At 42.3% G+C, this 17,897-nt stretch overlaps 1 protein-coding gene across 1 annotated transcript in view; it reads right to left on the bottom strand.

Annotated features, from left to right (window-relative positions):
- LOC138741391 (exostosin-1-like) overlaps positions 1 to 17,897 on the bottom strand; it is a 245,052-nt gene that overhangs the window by 29,805 nt on the left and 197,350 nt on the right. The window contains exons 3-4 of the mRNA XM_069895407.1: positions 13,314 to 13,421; positions 8,749 to 8,868 (exon numbers count right to left, since the gene is read on the bottom strand). Coding sequence (XP_069751508.1) covers positions 8,749 to 8,868; positions 13,314 to 13,421 — 228 coding nt within the window. The remainder of the gene's footprint in view (positions 1 to 8,748; positions 8,869 to 13,313; positions 13,422 to 17,897) is intronic.

The raw sequence follows: 17,897 nt of genomic DNA, 5'->3' as shown, positions 1-17,897 counted from the left end.
TGTTGCGTGTGAGATAATGGAGCACAATGATCCCTTTCCACCTTGCTCTATCTCTTGCATTTCTCACGTACTCACTTTCACCTTATCAAAGACCCCTGTCTCCACTTCCACCAGTTTTGGCTTTGCTCAAAATTGGTTACATTTCTGATTTGTTCAACGCCTGATGAGCCTGAAATATTACGTTTGTTTTTCGGTTCTATGATACTGCCTGGTCTGCTGACAGTTTCCAACAACTTTCACAGAATCATTAACCCATAGGTTAACTGGCCAGCATATCCATATTTGCCTTTTCAGATGTGTTTATTGCCTCAGGTTTAATTCCACTGAGTATTGCAGCATGGAACAGGCCCTTCAACTTATCATGTCTCCAATGACCATCAAGCAACAATATGCACTAAAAAAAAAAAAAAAAAGCAACAATATGCACTAACGCTCCAGGAATTCCTGGGCTAGGTGAAACATTATACACCCATGACAATTCCAATGGTATCCACAAGTTTGTCAATGACACCACAATCGTTGGCAGAAGCACTAAAGGCAATGAGGAAGTGTATAGACGGGAGATAGGTCAGCTCTTTGGGTGGTGCAATGACAACAACCTTGCGCTCAATGTCAGTAAAACCAAGGAGATGATTGTGGACTTCAGGAGGAAGTCATGGGAACATGACTCAGTCCTCATCGAGGGAGAGGATCGAGAACCTCAAATTCCTGGGTGTCAACATCTCCAGGATATGTCCTGTAACTTCCATTTTGATGCAATCATGAAGACTCACCTGCGGCTATAGTTTGTGAGGTGTTTGAGGAGATTTGATATGTCAGCAAAGACTCTTGTAAACTTCTACAGGTGTACCATGGAGAGCATTCTGGCTGGTTGCATCACTGTCTGGTATGGAGGCGCCATCTCTCAGGACAAGAATAAACTCCAGAGGGGTGTTAATTTGGCCTGAGACATCACAGCCACCAGACTTCACTCCATCAAGGACATCTACATGAGGCAGTGTCTTAAAAAAGCAGCCTCTATCCTCAAAGATCCAGGCCTTGCCCTCTTCACTCTGCTACCATCGGGAGAAAGGTACAGGAGCCTAAAGATGAATACTCAATGGGACAAGGACAGCTTCTTCCCCACGGCCATCAGATTCCTGAATAATCAATGAACCGAATACACTGCTTTTCTTTTTATATTTATATAGTAACGCTGTAAGATGGTCATAATATGAATGTTTGCTCTATGATACTGCCGCAAAAACACCGAATTTCATGACTTGTTCATGACAATAAATTCTGATTCCAAACAGAGGTGGAACATAAATGAATGCAGCAAGTCCCTCCGTAGGAGTTAAACCAGTCGCTGCACACTAACAACTGACATCTTACTTTTCAGTAATTGGCACTGAAAAGACATATAGTTTAGGCCTATGAGACCGTTCTGCCCAATTAACCCACAACCCCTGTACATTTTGAAGGGTGGGAGGAAACCAGAGCACCCGGAGGAAACCCACGCGGACACGGGGAGAACATTCAACCTCCTTACAGACAGCGCCAGATTTGTACACCGTTAAACTGGTGTTGTAACAGTGTTGTGCTAACCACTGCACTAACCATGCTGCAGGAGAAATCAGAATGTATTCAGTGAGCACGTATTAAACAAAAATGTTAAACGAGTCATTTTCAGCAGACAAGTGTGGGATGAAACATTGAACTATACAGCACCGAAACCAGGTCCTTTGGCTCTTCTAGTCTGTGCTGAACTATTATTCTGCCTTGACCTAGTAATCTGCTCCCATTCCATGTCCTTCCATACCCCTTCTATTTAAATTTTTATTACATTTTAAAATTGAGCCTGCATGCACCTGGCAGCTTGTTCCACACGATCTGTGTGAAGAAATTCCTGTTAATGTTCCCTATAAACCGCTGAGGGAGCCGACGGGAGTTTTTATTTGAAACCCTGTGACTGTGGGCCTGCGCCCAAGATGGCGGCGCCTATTAATTAGCAGCAGCCATGATGGCCTCCAGACTCTGGGGAAGCAGAGGACTGCAGGAGGGCATCAGAGGACAGGAAAATCATGTTCCGTCTGAGAAGGAGAAGCGGAGGAGATGACCCGCTGGGACGGTGGACCAGTGAGGGGGCTCTGTGGCTGAGCGACCAGTGCTTGCGGTGGGCTGCTGGAGACTCGAGGCAAGGAACCCGTGGAAGCTGCCCGGGCTGCGGACTGTTGGAGGTTGCCACAAACAGATGGAGGGGTACCAGGTATTGGCACCGGGATGCGAGAAGATGCCGAGGGTGCTGAAGGGTTCCTGATCATGTTGGATGTTTGGATCTGGAGCTCGGGTCGCCAATGGTTTGGACTGGGCTCTGTTTGGCTGCGGGAGCTGCAGAAACACTGGAAGCAAATCTAGACAGTCAGTTACTCTGGAGGGACTCTCCTTTGCTTCTCTCTCTCTGACTGTAAATCAGACTGGAAGAGGCGCTTAAGCAATTCTTGCCAGTGGCAAATCTGTCTGCCTCGTAGCAGGCAAAAGAAATTTCATGTAATACGATACTGTTTTATTACTATGAAATCTTTCCTCTTCCACCCTTAACCCAAGTTCTCTGCTTTGTAGCTCACCTAACCTCAGTGGAAAAAGCCTACGTGCATTTACTCTATCTATACCCCCTCATGATTTTGTAAACCTCTATCAAATCTCCCTGTATACTCTCCCCCAAGAAATAAAGTCTTAACCTGTTTAACCTTTCCGTGTAACTTAGTTCCTCAAGTTCTGGCAACATCCCAGTAAATCTTCTCTGCATTCTTTTAATTAAACAATTTTATTAATGTCTTTCCTGTCATTAGGTGAGCAAGTCGTCAAATTTGTCCGCACCAATGTCAACTCCTAGACTTGATTCTTTGATTTCTGAAGGCCAATGTGCCAAAAGATTTCTTTATGACCTGATCTACCTCTGACACTACTTTCCGTTAAATCATAGAACACTACAGCACAGAAAACAGACCATTCAGCCCTTCTAGCCTGTGCCAAAAATCATGGTGCTGACCTGCACCCATTCCATAACCCTCCAGACCTCTCCACTCATGTACCTATCCAGATATATTTTAAAAATTGAGTGAGCCCACATTTACCATGTCAAATGGAAACTTGTTCCACACTCCCACCTCTCTCTGAGTGAAGAAGTTCCCCCTAATGTTCCCCCCTAAGCCTTTTCCTTTTAACCCTAAAGCCATGTCCTTTCCTATTTATCTCTCCTAATTTGAGGAAAGAGCCTACTTACATTTACTCTGTCTATACCCCTCATAATTTTGTAAACCTCTATCAAATCTCCCCTCATTCTTCTATGCTTCAAGGAATAAAATCCTAACCTGTTTAATCTTTCCCTGTAACTCAACTGTTGAAGACCCGGCAACATCCCAGTAAATCTTCTTTGCACTCCTTCACCCTTACTGATATCCTTCCTGTAGATAAAGGTGAACAGAACTGTACACAACATTCCAAATTTGACCTCACCAATGACTTAAACAGCCTCACCATAACATCCCAACTCCTATACTCAATATTTTGATTTATGAAGCCCAAGATGCTAAAAGCTTTCTTTAAAACCCTGTCTATTTGTGATGTCACTTTCAAGGAATTATGTATCTGTATTCCCAGATCCCCTTGTTCCTCCACACTCCTCAGAGCCCTATCATCTACTATGTATGTCCCATCTTGGTTTGTCCTTCCAAAATGCAACACCTCACACTTTTCTGCCACTTCCTGGCCCATTTTTCCAGTTGGTCCAGAACCCTCTGCAAGCTTTGAAAGCCTTCCTCCATCCTCAACGCCTCCAATCTTTGTGTCATCAGCAAACTTGCTGATTCAATTTACCTCATTATCATCCAAATCGTTGATATAGACAACAAACAGCAATGGTCACAGCACTGATTCCTGACGCACATCACTAATCACAGGCCTCCAGTCTGAGAAGCAATCATCCACTACCACTCTCTGTCTTCTCCCATTCAGCTAATTTCAAATCCAGTTACAGCCTCTCCATGGATACCTAGTGTCTGAACCAACTAAAATCCATGTAGACATTAAGTATCTGTATTCCTAGATACCTCTACTCTACCATAGCATTTATCGTATATGTCCTACCTTAGTTTGTCCTTCCAAAATGCAATGGACTTGTCTGCACTAAATTCCATCTGCTATTTTACACCTCATTCTTCCAGCTGGTCTAGAGCCTTCTACAAGCCTTGTAAATTTTCCTCACTGTCCACAATGCCTCCAGATGGTTGATAATATTACTTACTGTGAAGTCCATTTGGTTGTTTTAGATACATTATGTATTATATAAATGGAATTTAATTTTGTGTAATTTCCACTGAATTTGATTAATGTTCTTTTTACATGTTTTTTTTTCTCTCTTTATTTTGCTTTTGCTTCATGATTAACATTGAATTCAATTCCATGAATGGCAATCCTGATGTGTGAAAATTGTCTCTTCAGCCAAAATATGAAGAATCTTCAGAGGCTGTCTGCACCAGGAGTCATTCAAGATATTGAATTCTCTGTACATTATGGTGAGAAAGCAAAGAAAAGGGAAAAAGAAAAATAATTAAAAAAATACAGATTTTTGATAAAATAAAGTGCCAACAATGACATTCTGAGGAAATGACACAAAATCAATTTCCATTTGGATGGTAGTTAAAATGTACCAAAGCATCCTAAGGCATTTCACGGAAATATTAGCACATAAAAAAATATAATGCCAAGCCAAAAAGTAATTATAAGCGTAGAAGAACAAGGATTTTTATTAGTGAGGCAGTTTTTAAGCAGAGATTCATACAAATGAAGAAAGTTAAGGGCAACTAGAAATCTGAGTCTTCGCAGGTTGCCAATGGTGGATCGATTAATTTAGGGGAGAAATGCTTTATGGGATTGCAGGAGATTCCTGAGCTAGGGAGGGGGAAAAACACAGATGAATCTGAATGAGACAGTAGTTATTCTTAAAAGACTGCCTGGACTTGTAACATGTCAACCTCAATTTCGTTCCCGTTCAGCCTCAATATTGGTGGGCCTCAATATTGGGGAACCCTAATGTTCTCCTCCATATACTTTAGATGGAGTATCTTACCAAGCTGTGGTATTGCAGAATCTTGCAAGCACACATGAAGGCTGGAATATCCTGTCCTGAAGATTGGATGATAAGAGTAATAAAACACCTTCAGCCCTATTATTATTATTATAATCAGAAAATTGCCCATTCTTTCCACGTAGAGCCTGTCCTACAAAAATCAGCAGATCGAGATAAGGAATCATCCCCAGCCATAGAATTTTCTTCACAGCCCTTGCACTATTTTAACTAAACCTTCCTCTGTAACACTCTCTGCTGTTCTTTATTTTTATTTTTGAACTTACAGTATGAATGGGCTGACTTGCCTGGGTAGCACGCAAAACATTCACTGTATCTTGGTGCACATGACAGTAAACAATGTGAAACAGAATCAGGACCATTGAGCATTATGCAGCCAATCAAACATTACTGCCTGTCACCCAATTTGGAGAAAAGTTCTCACAAAGGAAATGCTCCTCAGAATTACTGGATTATTGTGACTTTCACAGATCAAGCAGCAGTTTGACCCATCTCTCAAGTGATGCTCAGAAGGATCTGATTGAACTTCAGAGTGAGACAACAATTAAAAAGCTCTCTAGGATAGATCTGGCTGAAAGCTAGTCAGAACACCCAGCTTTAACAATGTCTGCAGTTAACACTCTTCTCCCATTTATTTCATCTTGTGCGAAATCAGATTCTCAGCACTTGTGAACATAAAGGCACCATTCAATAAAGAAGGGAAGGAGAGAGCAGCCATTTCAAAAATATCCTCACAAATTGGTTGAGAAATGGCACTTCCTTTACGCCTCCTTATTTTCTGGATTGTAAGTCCCTCTACTTAAAGATGTGGATACAAGAGACTGCAGATGCAGGAATCAAGCAAATGGCGAGGTGCTGGAGGAACCCAGTGGGTCAGGCAGCATCTGTGGAGCCTTCAATCAGATGCCATTGCAACTTCCCTCCCCATCGCGCAACAACCTGTCTGTCCTTAGCAATCTTCACTGCTTGGGGGGGGGGGGGGGGGAACAAATGCAAACCAGAGAAACACCATCCCTTGGGAGTGAAACACGAAAGTCTGCAGACACTGAGGTTGCAGTAAAAACACAAAAATGCTGGAGGAACACAGCAGGTCATGCAGCATCCATAGGACGTCAAAATATATAACCAATGTTTCAGTATACCTTGAAGAACGACTCAGTAATGTACCGTATCTCTGATTCCTAATGCATGACCTGCTGCGTTCCTCCTGAGTTTTTCCTAAAAGCATCTTGTATTTCCCCTGTTGGTATACAACCCAACCATATAACCATTTACAGAGTGGAAACAGGCCATGTCGGCCTTTCGAGTCCATACTGGTTCACTAGAACAACTCCACTAGCTCAAACCTCCCGCTCACTGCCAATAACCCTCTAACCCCCTTACCTCCATGTACACATCCAACCTTCTCTTAAATGACAGAAGGGACCCTGACGCAACTATCTCATTCGGAAGTTCATTCCATTCTGCCACCACTCGCTGAGTGAAAAAGCCACGTCTAATATTTCTCTGAAGTGTTGCCCCCTTACCCTTAACTCATGGCCTCTTGTTCCAACCTCCCCTGCCCTCAGGGGAAAGAGTCTGTTTATGTCTAGTCTATCTATTCCTTTCATAATTTTAAATACCTCTATCAAGTCCCCTCTCAGTCGTCTACATTCCAATGAATAAAGTCCCAGTCTCCTTAATCTCTCCCTGTGATCCAGATGCTGTAAGCCAGGCAATATCCTCGTAAACCTTCTCTGCACCCTCTCCACCTTATCTATATTCTTTAATTTGGAGACCAGAAATGAGCACAGTTCTCCAAACCTGGCCTCACCAATGCCTTAAACAGCTGCAGCATCACCTCCCAGCTCCTATACTCTATACTACGATTTATGAAGGCCAGCATACCATATGCCTTCTTAAACCACCCTGTCTTCAGAGAACTCAGTATCAGAACCCCCAGGTCCCTTTGCTCCTCTGTGTGCCTCAATGCCCTCCCCATAACTGTATATGTTCTATTCTGGTTATTTTTACCAAAATGCAACACCTCACACTTGTCTACATTGAATTCCATCTGCCATCTTTCAGCCCACTCTTCCAAACAAACCAAATCCTTCTGTAATTCAAGAAAATCTACCTCACAATCCACCACTGCCCCTATTTTCGTATCATCCACATATTTCCTTACCCAGTTAACCACACCCTCCTCTAAATCATTAATATAAATGATAAACAGCAAGGGACCTTATCTTGTCCACTTATCTTCCTTTCTTATTGGATTCCATTATTTGCAGCCCTCTCTCATCTCCCCTTATCATCTCCCCAACTCTGCCCCTATTCTCTGCCCTTACCTCCTCAATGACCTCAAAGAGGCAGAGAGAAACCTATCAGTGAAGGGGAAGGGCAGTGAGCAATAATCACTGACTGGATGAGTGAGCACTGACAAGGATGGTATTGTCCAAACTGCCAGAAAGTGACTGAATCAAAGTGTACTATATAGTTTACTGTGAATTTGATGCTCAACAAGATTAGTGAAAGATGTAGCCATCTATTAACGTCAGTACAGGAAAGGGGTCCTCTTTATACTGAAGGGAGAGGTGCTGGCGAGAATAAAAAATGGGAGTCCAAGATTTTCAGGCCACTGAACATATTCCATAAAGATGAAAAATTAATCTGGTAGAAAGGGGAACAGAATGCAAAAGTAAAATAGAAGAACATTTGATGACAGGCTTTCGATTTTGAAGAATGATTGTCACAATACAATCTACCATCCTCTCCTGGATCTCACTTGCCAGCTACTGCCTCACCCTTTCCCCTCACCTCTTTTACCAGCTATCTCCCCTAGACACTCTCGGTCTCAATGCAGGGGCTTGACCCGAAAGGTTGATTGTTGCTACGCATCCACGAATGCTGCCTGACCACTGATCTTCTCCCAGCAGCTCGTTTTCTGTTTGTACGGGTAATTTAAGACTGTGTAACTATTAAGGTTTAAAACTTATTTGGTCCACAAAAAGGAAATCAGGAATAAAAAAAAAGGGGGCACAGCTCAAAATGTTTTTGAAAAGTGCTGGAATAAAACCATCAGCTAAATGGCCCAAGCATCTTAAGAAAGGCCAGACTCAATTATCGCACTGACATTTGTCCCCATTTTGTCAATTAGAGGAGACCAATGTTCAATGTTCTCAATGAAAGTCTCAATATCCACAGCATTGGATCTAGGGCCAGAAGGTTAATTAAACTACATATAGCTGACCAAGACTTTTATCAACTTCAATCCCCCCACTTTAATGAAATGTGCTGGGTCATATTTTGAGACAGTAACAGGTTATTCACAGCAATGAAGTAGCAAGGTGTTCTTTACATAAAATGCCATATTATTTGGGAAATCTATGAGTGGGATAGCACATATGGGCTCTGTGTGTATTGGTGTCTGTGTGTGCTGTGCATGCATGTATGTAGAGATGTTGCAATTCATAGTACAGATTACAGAGAGTCACACTATCGGTTGGTTGGATAGCAACTAACAGACAGTGTAACTATCCAACCCACTGAAATTAAGTTGACAATAATCAGATTATTCTGAAAATTTTCCCCCAAGGACCAGACAGGAAAGGAACAGAAACAGACCCTCCCTCACTTACCTCCAGTGTGGTCGATACAATCTTGTCGACAGAAGAAAAATAGGTATCCCACAAGAATTGGGTATGTTGTCGGAATGCCAGGATTTTGTCATTGTCAATGGACCTGACTGTTGATGGAACCTATAAAACAGAGATGGGGAAGTTAAACACCATTTGATGGAGGACGGAGGCAAAGTCTTAGTCCAGTCGACAAAAATCAGAGACAGACAGTTATTATTGGCTGCTCGGCCTCTACTTTCTGGTATTTTTCAGTAAAGGTTAATCATCTGCTGTGTGACGTCCCATGATTTGATGCTCTCTGATCATTGCAATTAAGGAAGACAGGACAGAAAAGGTTTTTGATTCCTGCAGATGAGGTGCCAAGGTGCAGCAACCCTCCTGAAACAGAGGGACGTGTGTGGCCTTGGGGATTGACAGTGAGAAAGCCTTCCATACCAGGCAAGCAGCACTGATAAACAGCAGGGAAAAGCCTGGACATTACAATTCAAGGTGCATCTATTTTAATTTTATCTCAAGCAAGGCAACCCACAACAATAATAATAATTAGTTGGCATCATTTCTGCTCTATATTCAACTCAGCTTTCCAACAAGATGATTTTTTGTTTAGCCTGTGGTTTAAAACCTCCCTTATCTGGATTAAAGTCCTCAATTGATAAGGCACTGGAAACATCAGCATTGATCTTGACACTGCGACTTGAATCCACAACCTTTCTTGGATGCAATTGGTTCATATGCTGAGCTGTAGCTGACACCACTAATGAGAGGAGCATTATGGTTTGTAGAAATGTGGAAACTTGTGGAAACAGTGAAAACTTTATGGCCTTTCAGTTCACTGCAGCGAGAGTAAACACCTCAACTTGGATGCTATGGGTGAGCCTAAGAAGGACCTTACCGTGAAAAATTAACGTCTGCTTCGCAGAGAAAGAAAATTCATTTTCAATCTTTTTGTTGGTTTTTGAAAATATCATATGATATACTGTACAGGGAACAGTAAATTAAAATTACAGATAGCAACAGTATACAAGATGCGTACGATCGATGTTGTCGATAAAACAAGGAAAAGAAAAAGAAATCCATAACTAATCTAATTAATTTCTAACCCCAACCTATTACACGAGTGATTACTATCAGTCAGGCGTCAACTACTAATTTCAAACCTAATAGCTTCGGAAAGAGAGAAAATGAAAAAGGAAAAAAAATAAAGACCAAAAGTAATTGATCTATAAATTTTGAAAATAAATAAAAAAAACCCGAGAGAGAAAGAAAATTTAATCCTCCAAAGTAAATTCCAGGTCACGGAGGTAAAAGCTACAACCCTCTGACAAGGCTTGATTGGCAGGGGTAAAAGTAAGGAAGGTAATCCAGCAGGGTCCTTTTCCTAATAAGATGTCTTTTCATGACCAAATCTCAGTTTCAAAAGAGGGGACCAGCACAAGATCTGATGGCCACACCCTTGGTTCATGCACTTGCACCTGTTAGACTATACTGTCGTCCATACGAGGGATCTCAGAGCGGCCTGAATGACAATGGTTATGTCAGGCATCAATGACTGCCCCAAAATCCACCAGTGAAAACGCCAAGGGCTATAACTGGTTTGATGAGAATGACTAGGAAATCAAGGAATTAATTAATCATAAATATGCCCCAAGATTGTAAGGACCAGCAAGGGAAAAGAAAGGGATCCAAGCACCTGAAAGCAGACATTAAACAGAAAACCCATGGCCTAAATAACAGATGGCAAGTAAAAATAATGTGGGAGGCTCAGCAACTCAATGACAGCCATGACGTGGGCAAGTTCTTCAGTGCTCTCTAGGTCCCTGGTCATCTCTGGAACTCAGCTCATTGAGAGCCAGCAGCAGAAATGAACAAGGTTAATAGGCAGTCAAATGCCACTAGGTGGAACACTGCAAGAACCTCCCTTGCACTTGAATCCAGTCACAACCCCCTGTAGGATGGCACGGTTAGAGCAACGCTATTGCAGCTCCAGCAACCTGAGTTCAAATCCAGTGCTGTCCGTACATTATCCCAGGTCTGCATGTGATTCCTCCAGGTTCTCAGATTCCCTCCCACTCTTCAAAAATGTACAGTGATTGTAGGTTAATTGATATATTTGGGGGCATGGCCCCGTGGGCCAGAAGAGCCTATTACCGAGCTGCATGCATAAATTTAAATTTATTCACTCTGGTCTTGCTACTACTCCTCTTGGTGAAAGAAAATGTTTAAAAGCCATATCCCAAGGCTTAGGGAGCAGGCAGCATGCTGGCTGAATTTTTAGAACTCAGCAGAGGGGAGCTTGTTACAAATCCAGGCTCATTGTTCACATACTCGGTGTTAATGATGCTGCAATTGACCTCATTACCCTTGTAATTAGGAGCAGGTAAATGTCAGGGTTTTTTTTAAACTCCTGGTTCCATCTCAGCATCTTGTGCTGAAAACTTCATTCTGGGGAGAGAGAAGAATGAGCTGAGTTTTTAAATGATCAGCCGTGGCCTGTGCTTATACTTGGAGAATGTGCAACAGGAGGAGGATCAAGAAGATGACCTCTGTCAATAGCCTCAAAGATACCGAAGGGGGAAGGCAGAGAGAAATATTCATCAGTACTGACTGGATGAAACCATTGACAAGAATGGTATAGTCCAGAAAATGATTGAATAAAAGTTCATATGGTAGTGAACTGTAAAATTTAGGCTCACCAGGATGACTGAAATATTTAGTGCTGTGCTCCACCTTCTATTAGCTTGTCAGTGCAGGAAGGGTGTCCTGTTGTTACTGAGGGGAAAAGTGTCGGCGAGAAAAAAAAGTGGGAGGCCAAGATATCCATGCCATAGAGCATACAGCATACAACATATTCCATAAAGATGAAAAATCTCAGGGAGATATGAAAACAGAATGCAAAAATAAAATGGGAGAACCTTTCGATTTCAAAGAATATTCGTCATGATACAATTTACCAGGCAAAACTATTGGACTAAGAAACAAAGTGAGGCACTGGTAAACTTCATGCCTTTCTGCAAAGACTGAGGGGACAGGAAAAGAAAGTGAACATTGGAAACAATTAAAATGGTGATGGATGCTGGGCTAAGTTGTCATTTTCATATCTCGTACGTTATTTCCTTGTACAGTATTTTTGTTTCTGTCTTCACCATTCAAGCAAGGTCTTTGTGGCCTTTCGATACATGAATTCAAGGATCTTGGTGTATCGTCACAAATGTTCCTTCTCCACTTTATCATATTTCTGGAAGATCTTGCGTCCATTTCTAAAGATTCCTTTGGCATTTTATCCAGATACGGACCACCCTCTGAGTGAAAAGGTCACCCCTCATGAAGACTTCATTTTGTCCCATTGAGTCTATGTCATCTCATCAGGGAATCCCATTGCTCCACTCATTTTCCCTGGATCCTATCCTCTCTGCATTATCATCAACTCATCCTTATCCTATAACTCACTTATTTTAACTTTTAAAACAATTTTGACGTACAGCACAGCAACAGGCCATTTCGGCCCACAAGCTCATGTTGACATTTACACCCAATTAATTTACAACCCCCAGTACATTTCAAACAGTGGGAGGAAACCAGAGCCCCTGGAGGAAACCCATGCAGACACAGGGAGAATGTACAAACTCCTTACAGACAGGATGGGATTCAAACCCCAGTCCCAAACGCTGGTACTGTAAGAGTGTTGCACTAACTGCCATGCTATCCGTGCCGCTCAGGACAATCTCCATGGAGCAATTTCCAGCAAGTAATCAACTTACAAACCCCCTTATCTTTTGGATATGGGGGGGGGGGGAAACCCAGAGAACCAGCAGGTATTCCACATATTGTACGTAGTCACCAGATGTCAGGGCTGAACCCAGTTCACTGACATCTACTGTTTATGCCACTTTCCACCCTTCTTCGAATTGTCATGGTCTAGGGATTCCCAGCAGTCAAGAAAATGCTACATTTCTTCAAGGAGGCATTGACCATGTGGTAATCTCTTCTGACAAGATTCTGAACAGAGAAACTGTTTCAGATGTTTGGTGTCAAGCATGTGAACAATATGGTCTGCTAAATGTAGCTGACAGAATGAAGGTATTCTGGCCTCAGTTGACCTGAGAGAAGATAAAAATAATGCTTTGCTTATCCTTCTAGTGGATATGGATTTTTGCAGAGACTACTGGGGAGGTATTTTTTTCAAAGTTCTTATTAGTCCAGATCTCAGAATCATATAGAAAGACTGTGCTTACAGCTGCCCATTCGACCTAATTTGATGTCTAAGTCTTTAAACAACCTCATCCTCAATTCTTAAACAAAAGGCTAAAGGATCATTTACACCTATGGTGAATTGATCATCAATGTTTGCCTTCGTTGAGGTTGGGGAAGCGGTCCACGTTTTCCCAAGGGTATAGATTGGCAGAGGAATTCAGTATTATGTCTGTTGACTGCAAGACCCATCCTTTTGTATGTTTCATTGCAAGCCTCAATGTTGGCTTGGAGTTTGGCTACTGAGCACATGCATAGTCTGCATATTGAAGCTGAACAACTAGAGGTTGGGGAGATCCAGCGCATTCCTGACTCACCTGCAGTAGGAGCCTCTCATCACCCACCACAGCAGCCTTACTCCAATCGATAACGTCGGAGAACGGCAGCTCCCAGCCATTACTGAGCAAAACTGGAATGCAAGCGGCCTAGGAGGAAACAAAAACAAAATGTAGCAAATGTTAGCACTCATTTCCAAAGAAGTAGAATCTAAAAGCAAAGAGGTAAGGCTGAGGCTTTATAAGGCACAGGTGAGACCAAATTTGGGGTATTATGGCCCCTACATTTAAGGAAGGATGTGCTGGCATTAGAGAGTACCCACAGGAGGATGAGAGGGTTAATGTATGAGGAGTGTTTGATACCAATGATGACCTGTCAACTAATGCCAAAATACTAACTTGTAACAGGTAAACAGAAGGGAGAGAAAAAAGACAAGTCATCCACCAAACTTTGTTTGAAGTAGGAATAGGGTTGAAAGATCATCTCCTGACCCTCTACTTTGAAACATCTTGACTCACACATTCACCATTGGCCAAACTTTCATATCAACAGTTGCCCACCAACGTGCGTGAATTGATTAATGATTAGTTACACAAATAAATACTTTTGGATAGTCAAATAACCTGTTCTATTAATTTTCAAGATTTGTATAAAAATAAAAATTTTAAAACATAGATTTTTAAAATGAATATTTTACCCAGATTTCCTGAAGGGAGTTCCTTGGAGGTTTTCCTTTTGTCACCAATGTAGGAGAATTGGCAAATCCTACACACCAAGTCAAGGGAAGCATCCATCTTCAGCTTTATCGGAAGTATCATATCTATCAGCGCAGGGTATCATTTTATTTCAGATTTACAGCCTCTTCAGCTTTTCCAACAGTGTAACAATGACTACAATATAGAGATTCCACAAAGGGTGGAAAACACTTTGAGAAATCGAGAAAGAGGCAATGGAAATGATAAGTTCATGCAAGTCCTTTTTGGACTTCTATGATGTTGAAGTGAATGGTTAAGGCTGTCAGTGCAGACCAGGATCAAGGTTGGGAAAAGTAGCCAGAGAAGTTGAGGTAAATCAAGGTGTCATAGATAGTCAGACTGGGTTTGAAAGGGCATTCAGAAGAAGGAAGGAGGAAATATCAAGGGGTTGGTGTTGGGAGGGGAGCCATTTCACATCCCTGGAACTTAAAGAAAGCATGAGAATACCAGAGGACATCTGCATAAGGTGAGGGAAGGAAAGTTTAGGGACGATGTCAGGGGTAATTTTTTTGTTTAAAATGAGAGTTGTTGGTGCCTGGAAAACCTTGCCAAGGGTGGTGATGGAGGCTTGTACAATAGGGACATTTAAAAGACTCTGAGATAGGCACTTGGATGCAAACATAGGGGTTATGGGTGTGAGGGAGGGAAGGTTTAGATTATTGAGTAGGTTTATATTGGTTAGCACAACATTGTGGGCCATTGGGGTTGTACTGTGCTGTTAATGTTCAGATTTATTGTCAGAGTACAGACATGACATCACAAACAGCCCTGAGATTTTTTTTTACTGTAGGCGCGGCAGAATTACTATTAATTGGTACTGAAAAAATAAACTGTTCACAGCGTGTACATGTAAACAGATGACAAATGTAAACAAACTGACCGTGCAATGCAGAGAGAATTTAAAAAAATCAATAAAGTGCACAGATTCCTTAAATGAGTCCCTGATTGAGTTTGTCATTGAGGAGACTTGTGGTGGAGGAGTAGCAGCTGTTCCTGAACCTGGTGTGAGTCTTGTGGCACCTAGACCTCTTTCCTGATGGTAGCAGCAAGAACAGAGCATGTGCTGGGTGGCGTGGATTTTTGATGATGATTGCAGATGCTCTCTGACGGCAGTGTTCCCTGTAGATGTACTCAATAGTGGGAAGGTTTTGTCTGTGATGTCCTGGGCTGTGTCCACTATCTTTTGCGGGCTTTACACTCAGGGGTATTGATGTTCCCATACCAAACAATGACACAGCCAGTCAGCGCACTTTCAGTTTCTGGGGTCATACCAAACCTCTGCAAACTCCTGAGGAAGTAGAGGCGCTAACGTGCTTTCTTCATGATGCCATTGGTGTGTTGAGTTCAGGAAAGATCATCCAAGAGTATCACTCCAAAGAACTTAAATTTGTTCACCCTCTCCACCTCTGATTCCCCCAATGATCACTGGATTGTAAACCTCTGGCTTTCCTTTCCAGAAGTCAACAATCAGCTCCTTAAATTTCATGACACTAAGTGCAAGGTTGTTGTTGGTACACCATTCAGTCAAGTTTTCAATCTCCATCCCATATGCTGACTCGTCCCCTTCCTTTATATAACCCACTACCACGGCACCATCGGCAAATTTGTTGGTGATGTTATCGTCGTATTGAACCACATAGTCATAGATGTAAAATGAGTAGAGCATGGGGCTAAGAACAACAGCCTCAATGTTCTATGTTCTTTGAGCTGAAGATCAGAAATGGATTACATTCTCGAGTCAGGTTGGTAATTCTGAAGACTATTTTGTGCACCCTAAATCCTGAAAGTAATCATGAGATGAATGGCCCAATTTTTTTTTGGTGTATTGGTAGAGGGAGAATGTTAGCCAGGGCATCAGAAGTTCCAGTACTTCTTTCAGCAGTGGACGTGCTGTGAATGTTGATGCTCTTTTCTTCTATTTGACCTTTCTATCTTGGTATTTCCACAGTCATAAAAGAAAATCCAGTCAACAGCAATTTCCATTTCCTTGCCACAAAGCTCAATCAAATGTTGGATCAATAGCAAGTTTCTAAGCCATGATATTTGTGTCTCTTTAGGAAGCAGGGAAAGAAGATTCCAAAACAATCCGGCTCCAGCATCAACTATGGGTTTGTTTTGCACTTCAAAGGCTGCTGTGCTACACCCTTTGCAAATCACTGATTAGGCCCAGATGAGTGTAGCAAAAAATGCCAGGCAGTTTTAAACAGATGCCAAGATTGTAAGAGAATGTGTTTGGAAGATTTACTGGAATAGTACCAATAATGCTTAATTTCAGTTATGCCAACAAACTGCACTGACTTAACAATTAGACGAGATAGAGGAGCTGAAGATTTAAGGAGAAAATAATGAAATAAATGTTACCAAAAATGTTGGCAACTGTTTCAGGACAAAATTTTTAAGATGTTAAAACTCCAGAATTCAAGCAAGCGGCAGCCTCAAGCAACCAGCTAAAAAAAAAATCAAGGAAATAAATTTTAAAAATTAAAATAAAGAAGAATAAAATAATAAGCAAAAAAACCGTATTTTTAAAATTGTAAAAATAAATGTTCTCTAATGTAAGACATAAACCATTCAGCCAGCAAAGCACCTTGGTCATGCTTTGCTTGTAGCAGCTGCTTGAATAAAGTTGTATGAAACACTACTACATATGGATTGTGGAGGAGCACGTGGCTCCCTGTCAGTTAGGAATATTTTGGAACCTATTTGGAAGTTGAATCACCCTGCCAATCAAGGTTGGATTCCAGCCACCCAATAGTGCACACCATGCCTTTGGCTCATTTAAATTATTTCGGGACATCGTTGGCCAGATGGCCAGCTCAAAACTGTATAAAACATTGATTCATCCCACATTTCTCTCTCTCTCTGCCTCGTGGTCCAAGCCCCAGACATCACTCCATGCCAGGTCGCTACTGTGGACATCTCTGGAAGAGTCGTGGGTAAATGTGCACTAAACTGAGTTGAGCCATAGTACTGTGATAGATCAGTGTTTGCAGAGAGCTGCACCTCCATTGGTACAGGGAACCGGGAGTGTGTTTGAAAGTCCCTGTCTGTCGAGCTGGTACACGTGCGTTAGCCGCTGGCATCAGAGTTCAACCTGGGTCTGATGTGAATGTCTATATAGTTGTTTAGTGGTACAGTAATCTTCGCTAGGATTCTACTAAATAGAATAATACCTAGTGTCGCCGAGAATATTCTCCCAGAATCACAGTGTGGCTTTCGCGCAAACAGAGGAACTACTGACATGGTCTTTGCCCTCAGACAGCTCCAAGAAAAGTGCAGAGAACAAAACAAAGGACTCTACATCACCTTTGTTGACCTCACCAAAGCCTTCGACACCGTGAGCAGGAAAGGGCTTTGGCAAATACTAGAGCGCATCGGATGTCCCCCAAAATTCCTCAACATGATTATCCAACTGCACGAAAACCAACAAGGTCGGGTCAGATACAGCAATGAGCTCTCTGAACCCTTCTCCATTAACAATGGCATGAAGCAAGGCTGTGTTCTCACACCAACCCTCTTTTCAATCTTCTTCAGCATGATGCTGAACCAAGCCATGAAAGACCCCAACAATGAAGACGCTGTTTACATCCGGTACCGCACGGATGGCAGTCTCTTCAATCTGAGGCGCCTACAAGCTCACACCAGGACACAAGAGAAACTTGTCCGTGAACTACTCTTTGCAGACGATGCCGCTTTAGTTGCCCATTCAGAGCCAGCTCTTCAGCGCTTGACGTCCTGCTTTGCGGAAACTGCCAAAATGTTTGGCCTGGAAGTCAGCCTGAAGAAAACTGAGGTCCTCCATCAGCCAGCTCCCCACCATGACTACCAGCCCCCCCACATCTCCATCGGGCACACAAAACTCAAAACGGT

This window comes from Narcine bancroftii, chromosome 8 (assembly GCF_036971445.1).
Source record: "Narcine bancroftii isolate sNarBan1 chromosome 8, sNarBan1.hap1, whole genome shotgun sequence".
In the NCBI taxonomy this organism is placed as follows: Eukaryota; Metazoa; Chordata; class Chondrichthyes; order Torpediniformes; family Narcinidae; genus Narcine; species Narcine bancroftii.
This window is presented reverse-complemented; position numbering and strand designations above follow the sequence as displayed.